This window comes from Rhinolophus sinicus, chromosome 5, assembly GCF_057876585.1.
Source record: "Rhinolophus sinicus isolate RSI-liver-muscle chromosome 5, RSI-T2T, whole genome shotgun sequence".
Lineage (NCBI taxonomy): Eukaryota > Metazoa > Chordata > Mammalia > Chiroptera > Rhinolophidae > Rhinolophus > Rhinolophus sinicus.
Window position 1 is genome coordinate 73,051,490 of NC_142505.1, and position 26,166 is coordinate 73,077,655.

The 26,166-nt window shown below is 53.6% G+C and overlaps 2 protein-coding genes across 4 annotated transcripts; one reads left to right on the top strand and one right to left on the bottom strand.

Moving 5' to 3' along the window:
- Window positions 1-1,287: 1,287 nt before the first annotated feature.
- On the bottom strand, window positions 1,288-13,357 carry EIF4E1B (eukaryotic translation initiation factor 4E family member 1B). Of its 2 annotated transcripts, none has more exons than XM_074313434.2 (7): window positions 13,261-13,357; window positions 4,153-4,376; window positions 3,737-3,832; window positions 3,054-3,117; window positions 2,165-2,278; window positions 1,883-2,022; window positions 1,288-1,533 (listed from the first exon to the last, which is right to left on the bottom strand). In XM_074313434.2, exons 2-7 carry the CDS (start codon window positions 4,260-4,262, stop codon window positions 1,419-1,421), a joined length of 639 nt encoding a protein of 212 aa, XP_074169535.1. In that variant the 5' UTR covers window positions 4,263-4,376; window positions 13,261-13,357; the 3' UTR covers window positions 1,288-1,418. The 2 variants fall into 2 exon arrangements, with proteins under 2 accessions (XP_074169535.1, XP_019611578.3); XM_019756019.3 differs by lacking the exon at window positions 13,261-13,357 and adding an exon at window positions 4,467-5,083.
- Window positions 13,358-13,370: 13 nt separating this feature from the next.
- Window positions 13,371-22,569, top strand: SNCB (synuclein beta). Of its 2 annotated transcripts, XM_019756070.2 has the most exons (6): window positions 13,371-13,702; window positions 14,408-14,537; window positions 17,158-17,199; window positions 17,412-17,530; window positions 21,461-21,550; window positions 21,914-22,569. In XM_019756070.2, the coding sequence occupies exons 2-6, from the start codon at window positions 14,417-14,419 to the stop codon at window positions 21,944-21,946; spliced, it is 405 nt and encodes a 134-aa protein (XP_019611629.1). In that variant the 5' UTR covers window positions 13,371-13,702; window positions 14,408-14,416; the 3' UTR covers window positions 21,947-22,569. The 2 variants fall into 2 exon arrangements, with proteins under 2 accessions (XP_019611629.1, XP_019611630.1); XM_019756071.2 differs by lacking the exon at window positions 17,158-17,199 and having other exon boundaries at window positions 13,564-13,702.
- Window positions 22,570-26,166: the final 3,597 nt, after the last annotated feature.

Below are 26,166 nucleotides of genomic sequence, written 5' to 3' on the forward strand. Positions count from 1 at the left end.
TGCCCAGGCGTCCTTCAGTACCGCCCGAGAAGCTTACTAATGGCCACGCAAACCACATGGAAGGACCCTCCTCCCCAGGTTCCCCTACCCCGCAAGGCTCAAGACCAGCGCCATCACAATCCCCGGCCTCTCTGTGGGAGCCCGTCTCTAGATTTAATTACTGCGCTGGTAAGCAGATGGGATTCGACTGGTGTTAATACATGTGCAGGGCATTTTATTACAGTGAAGTCGAATCAGACGCGCGTTTCACTCACTGGAAATTCAGCCCTATCGATACTGGCTCGAACGCGGGCCAGACTCTTTTGGGTGCTGTGCTGGTTGCTCCCTGCTTTTTTGGGTGCTGTGCTGGTTGCTCCCTGCCCTTTCAGTTTTGCAGGGGGCATACACCCCACCCCTAACTCAAACCCCTTTGGCACTTGGAGCCCCCCAGTCTTACCCCTCTCCCCCATCCCAGCTAGGGCCTGCTGGGCTCCTTGGTACCAGGGAGTCTCACACGAGCCCCTTTAAGGACTGGAGCAGATCGAAGTTTGGAGGGGACTGAATCTTACTCAATGTTAGAACCCTTCCTAAAAATCATTCCCATTTTGTTCAAACGTGAGTATTTAGAACAGGAACAGAACAGAAAGGGGCCTCAAGTTAACGCACCTCTAAGGAATCAAGAGGTGCCTCCTAAGCCCCACCCTGAGATGGGCAAGGCCCAGACAGCCCTGACCGCAGGGGAGCAAGATGGGAAGAGACTGCAGAGCTGCCTCCCTCAGCTCTACACATATCTCTCGGTGAGATGTTCTGCCTCTAAGCCGCCAGCCTTTGGGTGGGGGTGCAGGGAAGGTGTGAGATTCAGGGTGGGCTCCAAGGCTACAGATCTGATGAGGCAATCCACAAGGTGTTTTTTAGCACAGTGATCACCAAAATGAGAGGCCCTCACTCCTGTCCCTGAACTCTAGCTATCAGCATCAGTGGCCTTGAGTCCCCTCCCCCACAATGGAAGAGTCTGGCCCTCAGGCCACCTAGCCAGCCCACTACCAGGGTAGTCACACAGTAAGTGCTGGATCACAGGGTTCTCTCTCCTGACATCTTTCCACCTGTGGTTGAGCCCACCTAACCCCAGTGATATCCCACCCTCCTCCCATCCTCCCCCATGAAACAAGAAAACCCAGGGATTTCCTCCATCTTTCCGCTGCCCTGTGTCCTCAGCCTGCCCTGTGTCCTCAGCCTGCCCTCCCCACCCTGACCTCACCACCCCAACCAGCACCACCACCACTTACAGACTAGAGCCTGGGCCCCAACTCATGTCAAAAAGTGTTTCTATTCACTCTAGAACAGGTGAGAACCAGGCCCTCTGCCCCTCCAGCCCAGGATCGACACCCAGTAGTGAGAGGCTCAGGGGTGGCTGCATGGGGAATGGTGCCAAGGTCCTCTCACACCACAAACTTGTTCTTGGCTAGGGTGTTGCTCTTTGTGGCCGTGTCTGCATGGGGCTGGTATCCAATGATGATCTTTGTGGAGAGTCCCAAGCGCTCTTTGTAGACACGTCTGGAGGGTGAGTGGGAGAGGAAACAGACAGGCAATTAGCAGTGTGTCATGGCGATAACCTGGGATCCTGGGTCCTTTGTCCAGAGCTCCTACCCTGGTTCCAGCCACAGTCACTCCTATTTTATGTCTTGGCCATGTGGAAACACAAAATAGGACTAATGCAAAAGATAACAGTTCTGGTAGAAATAGTTTGAAATCTCAATTCCAAACCCTTTGTACATGTGGGTAAGGCAGAAAGGGGAGACGGCAGGGGGAATCCCAGAGGTCTCCCTTGCAGGCCAAGCCAGCCTCATTTCACCTTCTCCCCTAGAAGAGAGCCAGCTCCCACCCCTGCCAGAAACATCCTCACCCAATGTGGAGCACGCCTGTCTGGTTCTCTGCCTCCCGAGTCCACAAGGAAATTTTGTCCCCCTTGGTGCGGATATTGATGACAGCCCCACACACGTCTCGGCTGTACTCCTCAAAGCTCTCGCCAATGAGACACAGTAGCTGGAGCCAAAAAGGGGGATGATGAGACCTCCAGCTGTGGCACAAGGACTGCACCTGCCATCCTTGAAACCACTGCCATCACGATCCCATACCAGCTCTGCCCTTTCCTATGGGGACCCTCCCCTCCCAGCCCCCTACTCACTGTTTCCAGCCACAGGTGGTCCAGCTCGATGTGGCGTCGCTGTTTGGAGAGGTTGACCAGCCAGCGACCACCCCACTTATTCCTGGGGTCTTCCCACATGGGTTTGATGCCATCCTGGGACGCAAATGGCAAATCAATTGCCTCCCTTTGTTCAAAGGGAAGTGGGGGTACAGCCCTGCCCCCACTAGGCCAGCCCCTCAGTAGGTCTCTACAGGCCAAGTTCTCTCTTGCCTCTATTTCCTCTGTACAGGCAAATGCTACCACCAGCCATTCAGCCCCCAGACCCACCTCTAAGCTCCTCCAGGCCCCTGAGCCTCAACATTTGTCCCCTTTTGTAGCCTTGCAGGTATGTGTGTGTCTCCTTTACTGATCTGAGTTCCTTAAGACAACACTGCAAATGGGAGTGGTGAACAGAACCTCTGGGGCAACCCCCCTGTGGGCCAGGCCAGACATCCCAGGCTCAGCTGGGCACAAGGTCACCTGGGAAATCTTTAAACACTGATGTCAGGGCCCTAGCCCACACACCTGCTGGGTCAGGACCTCCAGGGAGGGGCCTGGACGTTGATGAGCAGTAGCCTCAGGCAATTCTGATGCTTGTCTCTAGTTAAGGAGCCCAGCCAGTCCAGAAACCTGGGCTCCTCCCTTATTCCCCCTTCTCCCCACCCACCCCCCTCCCAGACTCTTCAGTGTGCTTCAAGGTGCAGCTCAGGTCTGACACTTTGGCCAAGCTTTTGTATAGCATTCCTTCAATCGGAACTCAGCTTTGAGGGAGACTGTCCTCCGCACCCCACCCCCAAAACCCCTGTAAAGGAGTCATACAGCAGATGCTGAGGAAAATCAGCCCCCCTGTGCCCGGGGGCAGGGATGGGGTGGGGGGACCAGAGCTTACCTTGAACAGGGCATAGTCACAGCCGGAAGAGAGCTTACTGGCCAGCTGGATGTGACTGTACAGCCTGGAAAGAGACCCCCCAGCTCAGGCTGAAAGTCCAAGCTTTTTAGGGCCTGGTTCCAACTGGCCTCAGCCCCCTCAAGTTCTCACCAGACCCCACTGCTTTCCACCTACCTTACAGCCTCCAAGCCCTTACTCACACTGGCGCCCGCACCTGGAATTCCATCACTACTTACCCAAAATTCAAATCCCACCTCCTCCCTGGAGCCTTCCCTGACCCATCATCAAACCCGCAGGCCTTCTCACCTGCCCCTAGGGTTTGCACAGCACCTTTCAGATCCCCTCACTTGATCTCCCACCGACAGTGAGGCAGCCTCATCCTTAGTTTGTGATTGAGACAAGCTCAGAGACGGGAAGGAACTTGCCCAGGATCACAAAGCATGAAGTGGCAGAGTCAAGGTCAACTCCTTGCTTCTTCCACTTCCCAGGCTCTCTCCCTAAGCCCCAAGAAGGCTTCAGGGGGCCTGTGCCCCAGCCTCAATGCCTCCCCATAACCCACCAAGCCCCAGGGAGGGCTAGGAAAGCTGCGTAGGAGGCAGCGTCCTGGAGAAGTGGGGTCTGGGAAGGATCCTGAGCTCAGAGCTCCCTGACCCCCACCTCCTCCATAAGGAACAGACACTCACGCCCAGAAGTCCTCCACAGTGTCAAACGTGGTGACCAGTTTCAGGTTGTCCTGCCAGGCCCGGCTGCGGTCATTCTTGAAGAACCACAGAGCCCACCTGGGGGGAGGGGTAGCCAAGAGGAAGCAGAGAGCCCCCATGCCCACCCCTGGCAGTACCTGGGCTGGCAGGGAAGTCTCATACCTTCGAGGACAAACTGGGAGATGGGATCTGAGGGTACGGACCCCCTAAAGTCAGTTATCCTGAAGGGTCAGGGGAGTGGAGGACAAGTAGAGGCATTTAACCCAGAATGCCCTCTGGGTGAAGGCTGGAAGGGCCAACAGGGCCTCAGTCTGAGGCCAGCCCTGGCCTTCCCCAATCAGGAACTGGGGCCACCAGAGGAAGGGATCATCCAAGGGGCAGAGCAGGGGCTGCCCTACCTGTTCTCCAGAGGGTGCAGCTCTGGCTTGACCTCCGCGGGGCCCTCATCCCGGGCCTTGCTCCTCAGGGAAAGGAGGTCCCTGGGAGAGTCTAGACCCTCCTCTTCCATTGAGGCCCCTGCTGCTGCTGCTGCTGCTGCTGCTGCTGCTGCTGCTGCCTCCTCTTCCTCTTCCTCTTTCTCTTCTTTTTCCCACTTTTGGATTCTACCCTCAGCCTCCCTGTCCTGACCAAAAAACAGAGTCCGAGTAGGCTGTGAGCCTGGCCGGCTTCAGCCCCATCCCTTGCTTCGGGTAGAACAGCCAAGGGGACTTACAGAGTTGGCGGTGGCCATGCTGTGGCAACTGGGGCTCCAGCAGAGGGCCTGCCCCACCTGCTTCTTTTTAACCCACTAACACCCCGTCTGGCCAGCCCAAAGTGGGCGGAGCCAACATGGAAGTGCTCAGAGGGGAAGAGGTTACACTTTTCCTTCTGAAAGCAAGCCTTTAGTGAGTGCCTTCTGCATGCAGGCTCAGGGTTGGGGACGGGGCTGTGACCAGGCGAGCCTAGCCTGCCCCCGTGGTGCTGGCCACGTGGGGGCTGAGACAGAATGATATGGGTCAATATTAGGAATCTGCCCTTGGTGAAACCACATCCCACTGAGGGCGAGCCCTGAATTTAAAGCGACTGTCCCAGAGGTGGCAGAAGCAGTGACTGGGACATAGCCAGGGCGAGGCCAGCTCAGACCTTATACATGCATTGTGGTATCTCTTTGTTTGTCTCTGCTGCCATTCACCCCCTCAATTTGGCCACCAGTGTCATCTGACACAGGCATTTATCTGGTCTCTGGATGCATCTAAGTTTATTTTAAATGTAATCATTCAGAAAGGGGAAATGATATATTAAAAAGCCACATTTTTGGTTTCTCTTGAAAATTTGGGAAGATCTGGCAACACAGGTGCCTCCACCTCACAGGTCCACAATCCATGGCAGCTGAGGCTGTCCTTTGGATGAGCAAATTAGGTTCCATACGGCCCCACCGGCCCACCACACATGTGGCATTTCGGAGTATCCCCCTCCTGGGCATGGATGGCAAGGGGTAGTGCCATATAGCCGGGTTCAGGTCCTGCCTGCCGTGACCTCAACCCAGTTACTGAACCACATGGAGTCTATTTCCCTATCTGTAAAATGGGAATGTTATGATACACAACTCAAGCTTATTGTAATAAGTGATACAAAACACAAAAAGCCCATAGACCAAGGTCTGGCTCATAAGTCATAGAAATCACCTGAGGGCTACCCCAGGGTAGGGAAGCGATTGGGAAGGGGAGGAAAGAAGAGGGAGGGGAGGGAAAGCTCTGGCTCAGGATACCCTCCCCAGCCTTCCAAATAGCACCCTTTTCTGGAGAGGCTGAAGCCTCCCCAAGTTTCTTAAGGTTTCTCACCCTCCCCTTGGCCAATTTTAGGGGCCCCTCCTCTCCTCCACACCCATGGAAGCCCATGACCACCTGGAGGCTGACAGTCACTATCTGTTCAACCTCCATCCCCTAAGCGCCAGGTATGTGCACAGGGTTATGTGCTAGGAGGCAGTGAGAAGCAAAAACTGGGTGGCCCCTGTGCTCTGGTCTACCAGGGAGCCCGACATCAGATGATCTCATAAGGACCACATTTGTAACTACAGATGCAGACCTCTGAAGGAAAGGAATTTGCAGGTGGAAAAAATAAAGTCCATGACCTGAACCAGAGGATTTAGGACTGCAGTTCTCAAGTGCATGGATCAGAACCACCTGCAGGGCTTGGTAAACCAACCGCAGGGCCCTGGCCCAGAATTTCTGATTCCTTAGCACTGGGCTTGGGCCTGAGACCTGGCATTTCCATCCAGTTCTCTGATGATGCTGGTCAGGGACCTCATTTCGAGAACCATCAGCTTGGAGGTAGCTGGTGGAACAGGTGATGCTGGAGCAGAGATCTAAAGCATGAGTGAGAGTTAACCAGGTGGGTGGGGCACCTCAGGGTGTGGAGCCACACGAGCCTCTGGGGGCAAAAGGAACGTGGGGTACTGGAGGAAGAGAAGAATGCAGTGAACCCCAAAGGAGGAAAGGATGGTAAATCTTGATCCTAGGAAAGTGGAGAGCCACTGAGTGCTTCAGGTGGATACAGGTGGGCTGGGCAGAAAGTTATCTGGGCTGCTGTGTGGAAAACAGACGCAGGGGCAGCAAGAGTGAGTGGGGGGAGCTCTGTTAGGGTGCTAACGTAGTTGTCCAGGAGACAGGGAAAATGGAGACAACATGCTGGGTTCAGAGGCATTTAGAAGGAAGACTCAGTGGTGTTTGGTGATGGACAGGCTCTGGAGAAGTGGAGCACTGTGTCCCAACTACCTGTCACTGCATAATAATCCACCCAAACTTAGTGGCTTAAAACAACAATAATTTTTTTGGGTTTTTTGCTCACAGGTCTGCAATGTGGGTAATGCTCAGTAGGGACAGCTTGTCTCTGCTCCAAAGCACTGTGGGTTGGAGTGGCTCACAGGCTGGGGTTGCAGTCATCTGCTCACTCCCCATGGGGCAGTTGATGCTGGCTCTCAGCTGGAACCTCTGCTGGGGGTGTCGGCTGGGACAGCTCTACATGGCCTCACAGTGGCTGGGTTCCCAGAACGAGTGTCCCAAGGGATGAGAAACAAGCTGCCAGTTTCCTAAGGCCTGGATCCCAAACCTGGCACAGCATCATATCCACTGTGTTCAAGTCCCAGGACCCACATTCAAGGACGGGGACATAATAGTACCTCCCAATGGGAATTTTGTCAGGGGAAGCACTGGAAGAAGGCCAGGCTTGGGGAGAGAGCCTGAATCTAGATTTGATGGAGAAAAAGGGAGAAAGAACCTTCCCCAAGTGCCGGGCATGGCCTTAGCTGCCTTAGAGTCCTGGCCCAGAGCCTGGCATGGAATGACCCTGCCAGCCACAGCACCCTTCCCACCATTTCTCACATCTTCCAGCCCAGGTGACTACGGAGAGACCCTGGCCCTACTGGGGTCCTGGCCCCTACCAAAGCCCTCCCAAGCCTGTCTCTCAGGGACATCTTCCCAGTGTGGTTGAACAAGCAGGAGCTCTTAAACCCCAATCCTGGCTTTCTGTCCCTAAAATGTCTTGAATCTGACAACTTCCCCCCCATGCCCTGCCCCCACGCCATGCCATCCCCGGCCTGCGTCACTGCCCCGGTCTCTCCTAACACTCTCCTAGCTTCCACTCCTGCCTCCCTATAAAACATTCTCCCTGTGCCTCAGAGGGATCATTTAAAATACTAATCTGATCACTTAATTCCTCTGTTTAAAACCCTCCTGGACACCCAGGATGTGATTCAAAGTCCAGGTTCTGGGCCTGCAAATTCCTGCAAGATCCAGCCTCACAGTGCCCCAGCACACGGATCTTTCAACAGGCCAGAGTCATTCCTGCCTCGTGGCCTTTACACTTGCATTTTCTTTGTAATTCTTTACATGACTGACTTTTTGACATTTGAGGGCTTGACTCAAATGTCACCCTCTCAAAGAGGCCCTCCCTGGCCAACCTATCTAAAGTAGACCACTCTCTGCCACACACTCTTTAACACATCACCCTGTTTTATTTCCTTCTTAGCACTTACCACCATTCATTCATTCATTCATTCATTCACTCATTCATTCAGCTATTCATTCAGCAAACACTGACCTAGCAATTACTTTGCACCAGACACTGTTTTAGGTACTGAGGAACACAGATACGAACAAAATCGATGGTTCCTTCTCTTTGCTTTAGAAGATCCCAGAACTAAGCCCTTGGATCTCTTCTGTACTATCCACATTTGCTATTTCATGATCTCATCCAGTCCTGGCCACTACATGTCACATATACAGTGTACCTCGGGCCCCGACCTGAAATCCAGAAGAACACATCCAACTCTCACAGGTCCACCTGGGATCTAATGTGCCTCTGTCTCAGGATTATTGCATGCAAAGCTGAATTCCTGTCTTTCCCCGGTCTCCAGACCTACTCCTCACACAATCTTCTCTATCCTTCCAATTTCTGGAAGTATCCAGGACTCTTTCTAACCCATCAGAACATTCTATCTTCAGCTCTACTTTCATAATAGATCCAGGATCAACCACTTCTCTCCACCTCTATCGCCACCACCCTAGCCCCAGCAACAGTCATCTTGCCTGTATCATGGCAATGGTATCTGAACTGGTCTCCCAGCTTCCACCCTTGCCCAAGCACCATCTACTCCCTACATAGAGGCCACTGAAAATGAAAGTTAGGGCACATCGCTCCTCTGCTCTCAGTACAGGGTCTGCAGGGCCCATCAGCTCTCTGCCCTTCTCTCTTACTCGCTCTGCTACAGCCACACACTGGCTTCCTCGTAAGTCTTCAAATATGCCAGGCCCACTCGTGCCATAGCAATTCACATTGGCTGTTCCCTCCATTCCAAACTCAAGTGAGGTCTTCCTTGTCTAGCGTATTGAACTGTCCAGGCCCTCAGGCCCACACCAGCACCATAGATTTTACTTATTTATTTTCCTTATTATCTGCCTTCTACAAGAACATAAGGTCCCAAGGCCTCTTTCATTCACGGCTGTGTTCTCCAGTGCCTAGAACAGAGCCTGGCTCAAAACAAGTACTCAGAGGTCAGAGTGAGGAAGGAGAGTTGACCATTAGATTTAACAAGGCGAATGTCGCTGTTTTTGGCAAGAGCCGCCCAATCTAAAGCATCTTATTTGGTTACTAGTTCATTCAATTCATTGTCTGTTGTTTCCTAGTGAACCGTTCTAGAAGAGTAAGCACTTCATTGGTCATTTTTTTCTGCTGAATCTGTGGTACCTAGAACAGTGCCTGGCACACAGTAGGCCCTCAGGAAAAACAGACAGGATGGAATAGATGTCAATGGCCAGTGAGTTCCCCTCTCTGGTGTCAATTCCCTCATCTGTAAATTCAGAATGAAAATGCCTGCTTTAAAGAATTGTTTCTAGGGCTTAATGATATACTGGATGTAGTGCCTGGCACACAGTAGGTGGTCAATAAATATCACCCATTCCTTTATCTGTTGTCAGCCCCCCCGTCTGGCCTGCCTGTCTTCCTCCCCACCCTGAGGCTTCTGAACCACAGGAATGTTGATAAATGTTTAATCAGACTGTCAAGCACCACACACAGAGTTATAAAGGCACATTTGAATTTTTGCAGAACCAGGCAGGGCTGTGAGAATGCCTTCTGCTCCAGCTGCTTCTGCTGGGATTTTCTCCCACCCCCTTTGCCACATTCTCCTCCCCTCCCCTCCCAGGAAGCTTCAATAGCCATTCCCCTTAGTACATTCTTAGGGAGGGGAGAGGGAAGAGAGGAATGGAGGAGCCCATTTTCCAGGGGCAGAAAGAATTCACAGGTTTAAGGCCTCGCCAGAAAGAGACCTAGAGGCCTGAGCTCTGCCACCCTATACCCTAAGGGGGGCCGGGAGTGTGGCATGGGGTAAAGAACCCACTGTGCTAGAAAATGGCAGCCCAGTAACCATGCCCCCTTCTTCTGAGGACAGCACATGTAAAGAAAACAAGAAAAATGTAGCAAATGTTAACAATTGGTGAATCTAGGTGAAGGATATTCGGGTACCCATTGTACTAATATTGCAACTTTTCTGGAGATTTTGTTTTGTTTTTTCTTTTTTAAAAAACTTATTTTAAGTGTGTCTTTCCAGGACCCATCAGATCCAAGTCAAGTAGTTGTTTTAATCTAGTTGTGGAGGGCACAGCTCACAGTGGCCCATGTGGGGATCGAACCGGCAACTTTGTTGTTGAGAGCACCGCGCTCTAACCAACTGAGCTAACCAGCCACCTCTGGAGGTTTTGTTTCTTGTACTATGCTTGCAACTTTTCTCTAGGTTTGACATTTTTCAAGACAAAAGAGTTGGGGGACAGAAAGAAATAGTGACAGAGACGCTAGTGCCTCACCAGTAACCATTCTCCCTTTTAATTTGATTCTGGGAAATCATATGCCCAGCTAGATGACCGCACTTCCCCAAGCCTTGCTGCAACTTAGGCCTAGCCAATGAGAGAGAAGAGGAAGTTGTTGGGTTGGCTTTTGGGGAAACTCCTTATGAAAGAGACAGACAACAGGAAAGTGCTTATTTTACCCTACTTCACTTCCTCCTGCTTTCTGAGTAGACATGATGGCTGGAGCTGCAGCAGCCATCTTGGACCATGAGGTGGCCTTGAAAATGGAATCCATGTACTAAGAATGATGGAACAGCAAGGTAAGAGTCATCACACCAACTGTGGACTGCCTCCTGTTGGACTTCTTTCTTTAAGTGAAAGGATATACACCTGCTTTGTCTAAGCTGTACTAGCAGCCAAATGAACTTCCTGCCTGATTCAGAATATAACCTGTTTCCTGTCCCATCAGCACTCTGGACTTTTCCACCTGCCAGATCCTCTGCCAGGAATGCTCACCACCACTTGTAAGGTCTTTCTCATCTTTCAAAACCCATCTTGAATGTCACTTTCTCCTGGCCACTTCCCCTTCGCCCCCCCACACACACACACACAACCAGGGCAGCTGTTAAACCCCCCACTTGCTGCCAATCCAAAGACCACCCACTACTCATGGCTTTGGCCACTCTAGTATTTATGCTGTTGTCCTCTAATGTCCTTGGTTTCCCTGCTACCACTTTCTCCAACTTCTCTTCCTCATGGGGCTGTTCCCTCTCAGTCTTTTCCCCAGGTCTCTCTGCTTCTGAAGGTTGCAGTGCCTCAGGATTCTGTTCCAGATTCTCTCTTTGTTCCCTTGGGCAATTGCACCCTCCCCGTGGCTCCAGCCACCACTTCTGTGCTAACAACTCCAAATCCCGTGGTGTACTGGGCCAGTTATGGGACTCCTGAATGATACTCAAATCTCTCCCTCTGATCCTGTTCCAGGCTCACTGAGGCTTCATGTTTGTCACCCCTCTGTGGGTTATGCCCCAGCCTCCTCCCTGATCTCACCATGTCCCCTCCAACCCACCTCCATTTGGCCCCATACAATGTAAATCTTATATAGGTCTCTCTCGTGCTTAAAATCCTGCAGTGACTCCCAGCTCCTACAATAGGAAGTACAAATCCTCTCATCTGGTCTTCTTTCTCTCTTCCTCCCCTCCTCCTTCCTCCTTGGTCCTACCTCATCACCTACTCTCACTTTCAGGGGTTCCTTAGTCCCAACTCACAGAAATCACTTCTGGCTAATTCAAGCAGATACATTTATTAACCAATACTGGACAGCTCAGAAATTCTCCAGGGAGGCCAGACAATTCTCCCTGGAGACCACAGCCTGGAATCATGCCCCAAATCACAGTGCCGAGCAGACCCAGGATGACTCCCGTGATGTTACGGCTGGGTACAGACAATGCAGCTTGCCCTGTCATGCGGGATGCTCCCAGAAGCAGTGTCACTGCTGCCCGTGGGCCATGACAGGAGCTGCCATCACCAAAGCCACATGTCCTCACCAGGGCAGACTCCCTCCTTCCCTGCTGCTCTGGCACTAGCTTCAGGTTCTGAATCTGGGGCTGGAGTGTCTGGGGCTGATGTCACCAGTCCTGGCTGCAAGGAATGCTGGGAAAGCATTGGCAGCTCCTAGAGGGGGAAGTGGGCTCTGCCTCATAAGGTGGGGAATCCCCCAAACATAGGGAGGGGCAATTCCAATGCTGAGAGGCCAACAATAATGATGTCTTTTAAAAATGTACAAGTAAAATCCTATTCAAGGTAAAATAATTAAACAGCACAAGAAAGAAGGCAATGAAATGTAAAAGCATCTCTCCTTAGCCTCGTTTGCCAGGGGCAACTACTGTTGACGGTTTGTTTGGAAGTCTGTATATAAGGTACCTATAATGTATATAGTATGTGATAAGTATATACATATATATATATATATATATATATATATATATATATATATATATATATATATGATTTTCTATGTATCAAAATTGGCTTGTCCCACGTCAGTGCACATGGGCCTGGCTTATCCTTTCTAGCAGCAGCATCACATTGACTGACTGGATATACCACAATCAACTAGCCAGTCTTTTACAGATGGACATTTAGGTTACTTTCAATTTTTTGCTACAAGAAACCATGCTGCAGTGAACATCCTTGCACAAATGTCTTTGTGCGCTTGTGCAAGTAGAGATCCAAAGGATAAATTCCTGGAAGGGGAACTGTTGGCTCAAAAGGAGCATGCATTTATGTCTTAGGTAAACATTGCCAAATTGCCTTCCAAAAAGCATGCGCCAATTTACAGTTCTACCAGCGGCCTGTGAACATTTTTTTTCCAGGCCTTGTACTCTGGCTGCTGGCTACCCCCTCACCTCATCACCTACCTGTCACTTACACACTCTGCGTTTCCAGCCATAGTGCCTCCGCCCATGCTGCACCCACAGACTAAAACTCCCTTCCTCCCTTGTCTGCTAGATGAAATCTTACCTGTCCCACAAGGCCCAGCTTAGGTGTCACCTCCTCTGTACAGCTTTCCCAGACTCCTCCAAGCTGTCAGATTCCCCTTCCTCTGAGATCCCAGCTTCTTCATTATAATTCTGTCATAGCCCCAGCTGAGAGCCTCTGTGTGCCTGGCATCCTATGACCATTTTGACAGTCCTCACTATGACCATACAAAAAGTGGTCTTGTCCACTTCCTTCTCCCTCCCTCCTGACTCTCCAGCCGCACTGCCTTTTAACTGTTCCAAAGCACAGCCCTGCCTCAGGGACTTTGCACCTGCAGTTCCTTTTCTATGGATCTTACCTTCACCCCTCTTGGCCTCAGTGCTTCTCTGTGCTTCCTTCCATTCAACTCCTTACAGAAGCCATCCCTGACAACTCTGTCTCAAGTACCCCTCCGCTAATCACTCTCTTACATCATCATTTTATTATCTTCACAACACTCCTCACAAGCTGAAATAACCTTCTTTGGTTTAAGTGTTGTCACGTTTATTTTCTGTCCTGTGTCCCGTCTCTGCGGCACACACCACTGTAAGCTCCAGGAGAGCAGAAAGCACGGCTGAGATTCGAACCCATCCGAACTACAAAGCCAACTGCATTATTCCCACCCCCGTCCCCGCCCCATCTCTTAGCACGCGGCACTGTCTCCCTCACCAGACTGGGCTTTTGGGGGCAGGACGTAAGTCTGACGCCCTGAGGTCCTCAGCGGCGCGTCCCAAGCCGGGCCCGGAGGCCCGCGGGCTCTGCGGAGTTGTCACCCTCCCCGCCCCCTTGTCAGTCAGGCCGAGGGGGCGGTGCGGCCGTCAGGCGGGGGCGCTGAGCTCAGAGCTGCCGCAGCGCCGGAGCCGGAGCCGGAGCCCCAGCGCGCGAGCCAGCAGGGCGCAAGGCGCGAGTGGTGGCAGGCGACGCACCCAAGACCCGGGCACTGCTGCGCCCGGCTCACGTCCCGCGCCCCGCCTGCTGCGGACCGACCTGATCGCCTGGCGAAGCCCCGCTTCCCCACGGGTCTTGAGCCCACCGCAGCCCGGCCTAGCCGAGCCCCAGCGTCCGCTCGCCGCAGCCGCTGTTCCATCCCCTGCTCGGGCCCCACACCCAGGTGAGGCGGCCGCGCTCCAGAAGCGAAGAAAGGGAAGGGATGGGGATCGAGGGGGGATCGGGTGGGATGGAGAAGGGGCTAGGGATGGAGAAAGGTCCGGGTAGGATGGAGACCGCCCTGAAACTGGAGAGGGGACCGGGTGGGATGGGGAAAAAGATCAGGAAGGAGCTGGAGAACCGAGAGAGGGCGCGGCGGTTCTGTGTCAGTGTGCGCCCCGGGGTATGTGTGTCTGCTGCTCTGTGTCTGCAACTGCCTGGGTGGCCGTGTGGACGTGTGTCCGCGCCTGTGTGCCGGTGTGTGTTGGAGTGTCAGCGCGCATTTGAACGTCTGCGTGTCCTGTATGTGCACGTGAGCGTGTCCATGGAGTATGTTTGTGTACATGGTCGTGTGACACTATCGTGTGCGTACAGGCAGGTTCCGGGGCTTCGCGCCGATTCCAGCACTCCGGTTCCGCGGGGCTGCAGGTTGCGGGGCCCCGTATAACCGAGAAGGTTGCCCCTCCCGCGTCCCCGGATTTCAAGGACGCTAGGACTCGCCGCGGCCCAGTGGCCTCGTGCTGGAGACGGGGAAAGGCGAGAGGGGGCTCCGGGTCGGAAGGGCGTCGAGGTCTCAGGAGGGAGGGGAGGGGACCCCCGGGTCCCTCCGGAAGGGCTGGGGTGAGGGTGCGGAGTCAGCGCACCGTGCCAGTGTGTTCATCCTCCCCAGGCTGCCAGGATGGACGTGTTCATGAAGGGCCTGTCCATGGCCAAGGAGGGTGTCGTAGCCGCCGCGGAGAAAACCAAGCAGGGGGTCACCGAGGCGGCAGAGAAGACCAAGGAGGGGGTCCTCTACGTCGGTGGGCAAGGGGAGGGGTTTCCTGGCTGCGGGGTCCAGGTGTCCCCTGGGGGAGTGGGGCTGGGGTCCGTAGAAGGAGTCTGGGCAGGAGAATATGAGTCAGCAGATGAGGTGGGGTCGGCAGGGGTCACTGAGGACACAGCACATGGGTGGCGGAATGGGGGGAAGGGTTGGTGAGGGTGGGGTTCAGCTGAAAGGCCAGGGACTGAGGGAGTGATGGAAGCAGATAGTCTCCCTTTTCTTCCTTTTCGCATTAATAGTTACCTGGTGTTGAGCCCCTACTCTCTGCCAAGTACTGTGTGAAATGCCAACACATCCATTACCTCATTTAATGCTCCCTGCCCATTCCACAGACCAGGGAAACTGGGATTCTCAGAGGTTTGACTATCTTGCTCAAGGTCACACAGCTGATAAAATCTGAAGCTGTAGTTTGAGCCAAGCTTTCTGTACTCCAAAGCCCCACCCCGCCTCTTGCCTGCCCTTTCTCCTATATTTTGGGGGCTTCAGCTACTTCCACCACTGAGTTGCTCTTCATGTCTTTTTGCCTCCCCGTGCTTGTGGTTCTACAATTGCCATCTCTCATCTGGGTCCCCTCTCTTTGCACCCACCAGCTGGCAACAGGACAGAAGCCAAGTGGTTAAATCTCTCACCCTAAGTGTAAAAGGAGAGGGAGCCTGTGGGCTCATTTGCATAAAGGGAGGTCGGGGCCCAAAAGTTGACATTTACTGAATCCTTTTTGATAATTGAGGCCTTTCTTGTGTATGGTGTGTAGAAGTGTCCCTTATGCAGGCTGAAGAGGGCTGGTTAACCTCCCCGTGGAAGATTTGGGTTTGTGTTCATTTGAAGAATATTTGACCACCTACTATGTGCCAGCCGTATGCATGGTTCCTAGAGATGCAAGAGTGGACAAGAGAAACAAAGATGCCCTCTCCTAATGGTGACTCAGAACATTCCAATAATGGGACTTGACATCAAGTGGCTGTGGTGAGGGGCCACTTTGGTAGGGAAGTCAAAGAGGGTGGCATTGGAGCTGAGCTCTGAGAATAAGAAGCCAGGAGGTAGGTGTAGGAGGCTGGAGAGCAAAGGGCAGGAAGCAGGGATAGGTGGGCAAGAGCCAGGTCATGAGGGGTCCCTAGGAGGCCAGGCAGAACATTATTACAATTGCCATGGCAGAGTGGAAGCTAGGGACTGACAGGGTCTGACTTCAGTTTGGAAAGGTCCCTCCGGCCTCTGGGGACAGTACAAATCACAGGAGGTAGTGTAGCCTCCGGACAAGGATGGTTATAGCTTAGGGAGAAGTGATGGAATCAGGGAGAAGGCTTGAGCCCACACCCGCCTGACCAGCTCCAGCCTCCCTTCTGCCTCAGCCCCTGCCCAGGAGCCCCCACTAGCCCCTAGTTCCTACACGGATAAGCCTCGGCTCCCTGTAGCCTGGCTTGGTCCTGCCTCCAGCTATGTTTCCAGCTTTGTTTCTCATTCCCATTGCTGCAGGCACACAGACGGCATGGATGTGCTTCGCGCAGGCCCTGAACGCACACCCCTCTGTGCCCTGCCTGCATGGTTCTCTGTGCTTGAAGTACCCTCCCCAGTCTCCTTTCTACATATCCACCTGCTCCCCATTTGTCAAGGCCCAGGCAGTGCCTCTTCCCCTTATCACATACTGCCTGCTTGAGGCTGGAGGTCCTCTCCCCACTGCTTTAGGTGCTAGGCACCGAATCTGCTCTTCTCTTAACCCCACACGACAGTGAGTGGTTGGCCTGGGGCCTGGCACAGAGCAGGTGCCAACAAATGTTTGTGGGAGGAATGAATGGGCACACATACAATGCCTACCCCCATCCCTGGGTCTGGCTGACCTTAGGTGTGAGAATCCTGTCTTCCCACACCGGCCTCTCCTCCTCCATGGGCCTCAGCCTACCCATACACCCAATTCTGGGTCTATTAGGTGTCCTCTCCCCTGAAGTCTGTCCCCCAGCTCAGATCAGGCCCCTTGGCTTCTCTCAGCAGTCCCACATTTACCGGGAAGGCCCAGTCAGTGCCGTGGGCGTCAGCCACAATCTGCACATCACCCTTAGACCCACCCAGCACCTAAGACATTCCCCACTCCGGCCAAAAGGAGGAATTTGTACCCTTGTTAGAAGAGAGTCTTTGGAAGAAATGAAGAGGGGGGTGGTGAGACGGGGATGCCTACAGGTGGGATGTGGGCAGCCAAGCACCAGGGGAACCTTTCCAAAAATACATAGTCTGTTTGCCCCCCACCCCACTCCCACTCCCACCCCCACATGCTCCCACCCTGGGCAGAGAAATGACCTGGTACAAATAGAGCACTTTGCACAGTGCTGGCACTCAGGCAAAAGCCACCTGAGAGCTGTGGGTACCACATCAGGTGGGGATGGTGGGGGACACACAGTGAGGAGAACTGAAAGTCCTGAGGAAGTAGGCGTAGGGGGCTCAGTGCAATGATGAGCCGGGACATGTGGGATTTTGAGGACCAAGGTGGCAGTGATAGGGCCAGGAAGCCAGCTAACAAGTGAGTCCCTCTGCCCACTTTTTAACCCCCATGCTTGCCAGAATCTCTCCCGCAGCTCAGAGCCCTTAAATGTGCCCCCTTTGTCTTCCTGCAGGAAGCAAGACCCGAGAGGGGGTGGTACAAGGAGTGGCCTCAGGTACCAGTCCAGTCCTGGCACAGCCCCTTTCCCTCCCCCAGGCTGAGAACTGGCTCTGATCCAGGGGGTGGCAGGGAGGGGTGGTGGAAGAGGGCTCCATGGGGGTGCTCCATGGGGAAGGCAGGTCCTGGGACACTACAGGGGGAGGGGGACACCTATGCCTCCTTCACCCTGGCCCCCAACCACCTTCCCCAACACTCTCCCTGCTCCAGTGGCTGAGAAAACCAAGGAGCAGGCATCACATCTGGGAGGAGCTGTATTCTCTGGGGCTGGGAACATCGCAGCAGCCACAGGCCTGATGAAGAAGGAGGAATTCCCCACTGATCTGAAGGTGAGCAATCCTCCCACCACACACACTCACACATGCACGCGCACACACACACAAATGCCAGGCACACCCATGAACCTGCCACTAGGTTCCCTGCTCCCCCAGCGAGCCTGGGGCACAAGACACCTGTCTCACATTCTGCAACCATGACCCAGATCTGGCTATATACATGTATTCTGCTTGCAAGTGTGACCTCGACTGCTTCTGGCCATGTCTGCATGTGTCACTGATTGTTCATTCTTTTTTTTTTTTAATTAAAGTTTATTGGGGTGACAATTGTTAGTAAAGTTACATAGATTTCAGGTGTACAGTTCTGTAATACATTATCTATATCTCACATTGTGTGTTCACCACCCAGAGTCACTGTTCATTCATTTCTTTTCATTCAACAAGTATTCACGCCAGAGAGGAATTGTTCCAGGGGTTACCGCAGTGAATCAGTTCCTACGTTCATGGAGCTGACACTGTAGTGTAGTGGGAAAAGATAGTAAAAAGCCAACCAATGAGCAAGATGATTTCAGACAAGGTTAAGTGCTATAAAGGAAAGACAACAGGGTGCTGGGATAGAGAGTCCTGGGATAAGGAGGCTACGTTGGCTGAGAGGACCTCTCTGAGGGGGTGACATTTGAGCTGACACCCAAGTGGGAAGTGTAGATGAGGCAGTAGGAACAGTGCATGCAAAGGCCCTGAGGCAGGCATGAGCAGATGTGGGCCGTGGGGGAGGGGCGAATTGCATCACAGCTTTGCGCAGGCCTATTCCCCCAGGGGCGTGATGACGGCTATCCCTATGTGCACAAAGAAGAGGCCTCCAGTAGGACACAAGGCAGAGTAAGAGCTGTGAGCTCTGGAGCCTGACAGAGCTGGATCTGAATCCCAACTCCACCACTTCCTAATTGTGTGACCCTGGTCAGGTCCCATCCTGTCTCCGAGCCTGATTCTTTGCCTGTAAGAAGGGAGATGAACATAATAGCGCTCTTATGCAGATTAGGTAATATAGGTCAAAGCTTAAGTGTGCATCAGAATGACTTTGGCCAAATTCAATACAGACTGTTGGCCCCACCCCTAGAATTTCTGATTCAGTAGGTCTGAGGTGGGGCCTGAGAATCTGCATTTCTAACAAGTACTCAGGTGATGCTGATGCTGCAGGTGTAGGAACCCCACTGTGAGGACCACTGGTAAAGGGCCGGGCTTGCATGCAGTGAGTGCTCGGGAAGAGATGGCGGCCCCATGACCGTGTGAGCGGTCCGTGTCTGCCCCCAGGGGCTCATGTGACCACAGGTGTGCATGGAAGGGTACTATTATGACAGTGCACCCTGCCCACTCATCTGCACAGACAGCCCGCTGTGGGCCGAGCACGCCTGTCCTCGGACAAGTACAGATTCTGACTCTGTGGGGGTGGGGGCTCCTTCTTCAGCGGCTGGTTTGGGAGATCAGTGTGCTTTATGCATGAGTGTATCCATCAGGCTGTGCGAGGAGACCCTACCCCACCCTCCCTTCCAGATCTTTTACACAGTTGGTTCCTTCCCCTGTCAGAAGTCTTGGACTTCACTCAGAAGTTCTGATTCAAGTCCTGCCTGTGCATTTTACCAGCTGGGTGACTCCCCATTTGTTATCATTATGTTTCCAGTGACCCTTGCTATTATTTATTGACCTCTTGTATGGGCAGGCACTGCTCTCGATATGTTACATGGAGTAATTCACTGAATCTTCACAATGTCCCTATGAAGAAGGTACCAGAATTAGCCCATTTTACAGGCGAAGGAACTGAGGCTCAGAGAGGTGAAGTGACTTGCCGAAGGTTCCATTCCTGCCTGCCCCCCTGAGAAGGTGGTCAGGACGATAAGCTCAGGTCCATATCACTAGAGTCACTTGGTGCTGACATGAGGCCATGCCCTGCGCTGGGAGGCGGGGGTACAGAGAAAGGCAGGTTTGGGCCTGAGCTGTCAGTCTTGAGGCTGTTTGTGAGGGGCATTTGCACAGAACCATCGTCTTTCTTAGGCTGCCTTCCTCTTATCAGCACTTGTTGACAACTCAAGTCTCCTCTCTCAAGGGAGCTCAAGAGCATGGATTTACAATCCAAACCACAGCCCTTCGGGGCCACTGGGCACGGGGGAACCCGTGGAAGCCCAGGGTACATGTTCCTGAGTATCTCTCCATTCCAACCTGCTCATATACGTTACCATGGAAGCCTCCTGTACTCCTCCAAAGCAGAGACGCCATCTCATTTCCCACCTGAGACCACTGAGATCAGAGGTGAAGTGACTTCCCTAATGCCAGACAGCTAGTGAGTGGCAAGGCTGGGAAACTCCCCCCTGTTACCAGCCTCCAAATCAAGACACAACATCAGCCCCTCAGAAGCCCCTCTCCAGTCCCTACCCCTAGTGCCAAGACTAAGGTGAGATGAGGGAGGTGTCGGGGGTGCAGAATTTAAGGGACACTCATTCTGGGGTCTCACTTGCATAGCCCTGAGAGTGAGTGCCTTCTTAACACTTGCATCCTAGGCACCTTGCTCTCCTCACCTTTGTTCGGCCTGGCCTTGTTTCCTCCTCCATGGGTAACTGCTTTATGGCTTCCGTCACCACAAATTAGTGGAGTATTTTTGAATTGCACATAAATGTTATCCTAACGCACATGCTCTTCTGTACCTGGCTTCTTCCACTCAACAGGAAGCCGTGGTATGCACTATTGGGCTCCACATTTATTGTACAGTACCCATGTGTGATGAAACCACAATGTACACATCCTTCTACTCTTGTTGGACATCTGAGTGGTTTCTAAATGATGTGCTCCAGCTGGGATTTTTAACACTCTGTTTCTTTCCTGGGTTCTGGTCAGAGCTGAGTGACTTTGAGCAAACTAACATTTCCCCACTTCCTGGACCTTGGTCTATCCATCTGTACACTGGGGGGAATGAGCCAGTTCAGGAGCTGTAAACTCCTGTGCCCACAGGGCCCACCTAGACAGGTAATATGAAGGACGTGAAGCTGCCTAGACGGGGCTGGACCAACTACAATGCAGAGATGGCCAGGGCAGGCCGTCTCAGTGCCAGCCTTCCAGGGTCCCAAGAGTCTTATCTCCACGCAGTAGGGAGGGACAGTGGTATGTGTGAAAGTAGAAGAGGTGGTATGCTGCCCTGCGTAGTTTCTACCAGGGTTTCAGGAGTGTACTAGCCCACATGGCCTTGTGCAGCCACACATGGACCCCAGGTTATTATTGTATGTGCAGCCAGCTCGGTCCTGTGTTTGTGTGCATACATGTGCTCACCTGCAGGTGGCTGGCCATGTGTCTGGCCACCCCCCACTTGCATGCCTGCTGGTTTGCACCCATCTGGGCAGCAGATGTAGGGGGAAGGGAGAGTCTTAGCTCACACATCCAAGCAACACCATGAGCTGTTGCTTCCAGCTTATCTTAAAATAGCAACAGCTGAAGAAACCAGGCCACGCAGGGCCCTGGGGGAGGGATGGGTGGAAGGTGGCAGGGGAATGGCTCAGAGCCCCTGCTCAGCCCTGTATCTGAGCCTCTATTTCCCTCCAGCCCAGAGGAGTCTCCAGGGGTATCTCTGGGGTCCCAAAGCCCAGCACAGAGTCTGACCCAAAGAGGTAGGGATTAATGGGCGACTGAAAGTGCTATCTCCCCATTCCATGCAGTCCAAATGATGGAAGTGCAAGCGGCTGCCAGGTGCTGGGGAGAGGGATATGGAGAGCCCCGCTCCGCTCCCTACCCACAGCCTCAAGTAGGATTTGGAGGGATTTCACTCTTCATGCCTCCATCTCACTTCCAAGGCACTCCATATAAACAATTTAATTAGAAATTCTTGATTGTACTGCCAACCAAGCCTAGCCTTCCCCCAATCAACCAAGAGTTTCCCAGGGTAGGAATCTGAGGGAGCATCCCCAGCTGTCTTCACAGGCCCTGTCTTTTCTCTGCCCGCAGCCCGAGGAAGTGGCCCAGGAAGCTGCTGAGGAGCCACTGATAGAGCCCCTGATGGAGCCAGAAGGGGAGAGTTATGAGGAACCGCCCCAGGTGAGGGGTGGCAGGGCTGGGTGGGGTCTGGGCATCCAAGAGGATTGCTGAAATCCCAGCAGGGTGGGAGGTCCCTGGCAGGGTAGGGTTGGGCCGGGAAAATTCAGGCCCCTCTTTTCTAGAACCCAGGCCCCAGGATATGGCAGCAGGGAGGGAGGACAGATGGGGCCTATCAGTGCCCAGGTACCAGTGCCCAGGACTGGCCAGGCTGTGCCCAACTTGCTGTTACTCACCAACCCAGGGGGAGGGGATATACTGTTTCTCCTTGAAAGGAAGGGGTCTTGGGCCCAGGGCCTGGCCACTTGGTCTCCAACCCCTTCCTCTTTTGCTCTTCTCCACTCCACCCCCATCCCTTTGATGCAGGAGGAGTATCAGGAGTATGAGCCAGAGGCGTAAGGGCCCAGGAGGGCCCCCCCACCAGCAGCACAATCCCTTCCCTGTCCCTGTCCCTGTCCCAACCCCCAAAGCCAGGGCTGTCCTTCTACCCCTTCCCCCCAAACAGGAGATCTTCCTTCACTCTGAGGGGCCCCCTCAGAGCCTGTGTTAGTGTCTGTCCATCTGTCTCTCCTACCCGCCCACATCCAACCCTGTGGCGTGGACAGGGCAAGGGCTGCGGCCTTGACTCGGAGCCTCTCCCCACCTGTGTTGCCCGCTCCTCACCCCATCCTGTCCAGTGTGTGCAGGGATGTAGCATGTTCTATGTGTTTTTAAACGAAGATCTAAAAGCGATGGCTCTCCTCTCCCACTCCCGACAGAAGCTCTCTGAAGGGCCATCCGGCAGCCCCAGAACCCCCCATCCCCCCGCCCACGTTGACCCCAAGAACCATTTTTTTAACCAAAACCAGGAGCCAGGCTGTGCCATGCCCCCTCCCCCAGCCGGCCCGGTCCAAGCGCGGGCGTCATGTGTCGTGATTGTGGCATGGAGAGTCCCCCAATCCCCGTGTGAGCGTGTTCCAGGAGGGCAGCATTGCCGCCCCCTCCCCCCCTCCGTATCCATGAATAAAGCCAATCCGTCTGTAGCCGGCAACGCAAGAGCAGGACAGGGCTGGGTGCCAGATGGGGGTGGCCGACGAGCTTCCAGGTCCCAGCCTGCCCCACTTCCCTCTTTGGGGCCCGCACACTTGGCCCAGGTATGAGGCTGACCACCTCAGGCTTCAGCTTCTCGGTCTCCTACCCTCCCCCGGGATGACCTGGAGGGAGGGGTTCCCCCCCAGGCTAGGACACACAGTTGGCTGGCAGGCGGGAAGGTGACCTGGGGCGCCACCTGCTGGGCCGTAAGTCGACTATTAGGGGTGCAGGCCGGAGCGAAGTCCGGTGTCGCAGGCAGCGCAGGGTAGACCAGCTCACACCTCTCCTCACACGCAGCGCCCGCTGCCACGCGCGCTGGTCCCTGAGCTCCAGCCCAAGTGTATGCACCCTGGCAGGTGTGCACGTGCAGACACGCGTGCACGCACGCTGGCCGATACGTGCACACTCAACTGCACGCGCGCCGTGAGAAGTCCTCGGAAACCAGCAGCGCGGACACCGCAAAACGCTGTACGTGCAGACGGACCTCTACCCAACACAGAACGTTTACATACACACACACACACACACACACACACACACACACACACACACACACACACACACCTGCCCACTGCAGGAAAACCCATCCAAGGGGAGGGGAGATGGGCAACTGCCCCACACCCCTCCCGGAAAGACGCCCGAAGGTTTGCGGCCTGGGCTAAGGTGGGCGAGGGTCCACAGAAATCCGAAAGCCGGCCAGGCGCCTCGAAAGGACCAGGATCGACACTAGAGGGACCCCAACACTGCTTCAGTGAGGGAAAGAATGGGCGGAGACGCCGCGGAGCTGCGCAGAGGCCCCGCCTCCGTCAAAGCGAAGCGCTCTTATTGGCTCAAAAGACCCGCGCCGAGGCCCCGCCCCCATCGATGCGGCTCTCCAGCAGTCTGCGACAGTCCCTGTAACTTCGTTTTCCGAGGCCGGTCCCCGCCCCGGCGGAAGCCCCGCTTTGTTTGGCCACTGGGACCCCCAACCTCGCCTGCACGAGACCCCACCCCCTTCTGTGTCTGGTCCGACGTTCTTTCCGACTCCAGCCCCAGTGTTGGAAGGAGCTTGCTCTATTCAGTCTACCCCCAAGTGTGAGCACCGCCTCCCTCCCTGAGTGGTTGGGGGCGGGGGACAGTGCAAGGCTCAGGAAGGCCTTGAACACTGCGGGAGACCAGTCCACTCAAGTCACTTTGGCCTGCAGTGTACTGAGCTTTTACTTCCGTAAGTCGGAGGCGGCTGGCAGACGTGTGCGTAGGGAGAACAAACCGGTGGGCTGGGATTCTCTGACTCAACGTGAGAGTGCCAGAATCCCAGATACCTTTTGGCTGAATTAGGACACTATTTACAACCCGCAGTCCTGGAGGATTGCAAACTCGTGGCCCGCAGGTTGGATTTGGCCTGTAGAGATGTTTCATTTGTAGCACAAGGTTTAATTTTTTTTCATTTGATGCCAGTTGGCAAATGATTCCAGTTTCTCTCCCTATCCACTCATTTTCATGAACTGCCTGGTCTCTAAAGAATTTGAGTTTGCCACCTCCTCTCCAGCTACGAGCACCTGATCCCCAATTTTAGATGCCAAAACCAGATTCACCATCTGGCTTGTGGAGGGTTTGGGGGTTATTTGTTTTTCCCGGGTGCCAAGCCACGCACCTGGTTTTCTGAGCCTGGTTTTTTGCCCAGAACCAATGTTCCCATCTGCTGGGGTCAGTTTAAATGCATTCCAGGCACAGGCCCAGAAGCGTCAGCGGAAGATGCCAGCCCTGTGTCAGATGGCAGCCCTGACTGTGGGTGCACATGTGAGAATACACAGCTCATGGGTCCCTCCCTCATGACAGGAACGGAGCTATTTCCCAAGTGCCCACCATGTCCCAGGCACCTCACACTTGTCTCCCTTAATTTCACCTGAAACCGTGCTCAAGGATTCATTATTAGCTTCAATTTACAGATAAGAGAATGGAGGCCACAGAGGCTACGTTACCTGCCCTGGGGAACATTGCTAGAAAGGCCACATTCAGCTGGAAGCCTGAGTCCAAAGCCCAATTTTCCAAAAGAGATTTGCCCTTAGGGGAGACAAACAACAATAGGAAAACGTGGGGACAGTAGCACAAAGATAACAGATGCCTGTGCAATTTCATGCAGACTGTGTATGTGGGGGTGTTGAGTTATGTGTACACACAGATATGCGGTTATCTATTTACGCATGCACATGGGTGTTGCCCATGTGTGTTGTGTGTGTTTATTTTGTCATCTAACAGTGTGTGTTGCACACCCACTCTGTTCTTAGAAGTGAGGGGCCGCAGGAAACAGCCCTGCAGGTCACTGCCCGGACAGAACTCATGTCCCATGGATCAACAGATACATGGATCAAGATACTTTTGAGTTTTATGAAGAACATAAAACAACAGTGGGATAGAATATGACAGGGAGGGGGTGGTGACCAACATTAAATTGGGTGGTCAGCTCAGGTGTCGGAGGAGGTGAGGTTGGAGCTGAAACCTGCATGAAATGTGGTGTGGAAGGTGTGGGGAGAAGAGTGCTATAGCTACGGAGTAGCCCACCTCTCTGTGTCTGCATGGATGCGAGTGTGCGGTCAGCCAGATGAGCCTGGCCAGGCCTCCCAAGATGTGTGGGTCCAGTCCCACCTCACCTGACCCTAACTTCCCTTCTTTGCCCGCACTCTTTCCTCCACAGCTGCCCTCAACTCTGCCTGTTGAAACCCTTACCCCCTCTGAGCTTTCCCTAGTCCTCCAACCAGAAATGATTTCCCATCACCCCCATCCTGCTCAGCTGTGCACACGGAGATCCCCTCCCCACCCATGTCGGCACTCTGGATTTTTGCCAGCAAGCTAACCTAAAAACTGCCCCCTCTTCCTGATGAAGGGCTGAGGGCCATCTCCCCCTCACCCCCAGCTCCCCACCCCCACCCCCTGGTAATGCAGCTCCACAGCTTTCCCTGGAACTTTATTTTTGTTTTCTCCCTTCCCTATTTATAGCTCTCTCCCCTTCAGAACCATCCCTGCATCCATCCTGTTGCCTAGAAACCAGCTCTGGGCTGAGGGTGGGGGAAGGCCAGACCAGCCCAGGCAGGGGAAAGGAAGAACTGTCACCCGCTCCCCCTCTCAGCACCGCTCCCAAGCTCCCAGAAGCCCACCCTGCCCTTCGTCCAGCACCCACGAGTGTTTTATAAAAGCTAAAATGTGGAAAACAGCAGCCTTTGTGAAGTCCTTCACAGCTTCTAAAGGTCATGAAGCATGTGATTTTAGTCAGCACCTCTCAATCGCCTACCTTGCCAGAGGCTTGGACCCAGTTTTCCAGAGGAGGAAACTGAAGTTTCAGGAAGCAAAGATCCATAGCTCAAAAGTCTTCTCAGTAGAAACTCCATGGCTTTGGACGGTTAGCCTTGGGATATCAGCCTAAAACATGGAAAGGAAGTAAAAGAATTTTTAAGAGCATGAATAATCCCATAATCCATTAATTTCAGAAGGGTAAAGAGAAAACTTTTGTCATGATCTTGCCACACACTAAGCCACCAGTCCTGCCTCCACTATACACCCCACCATACATT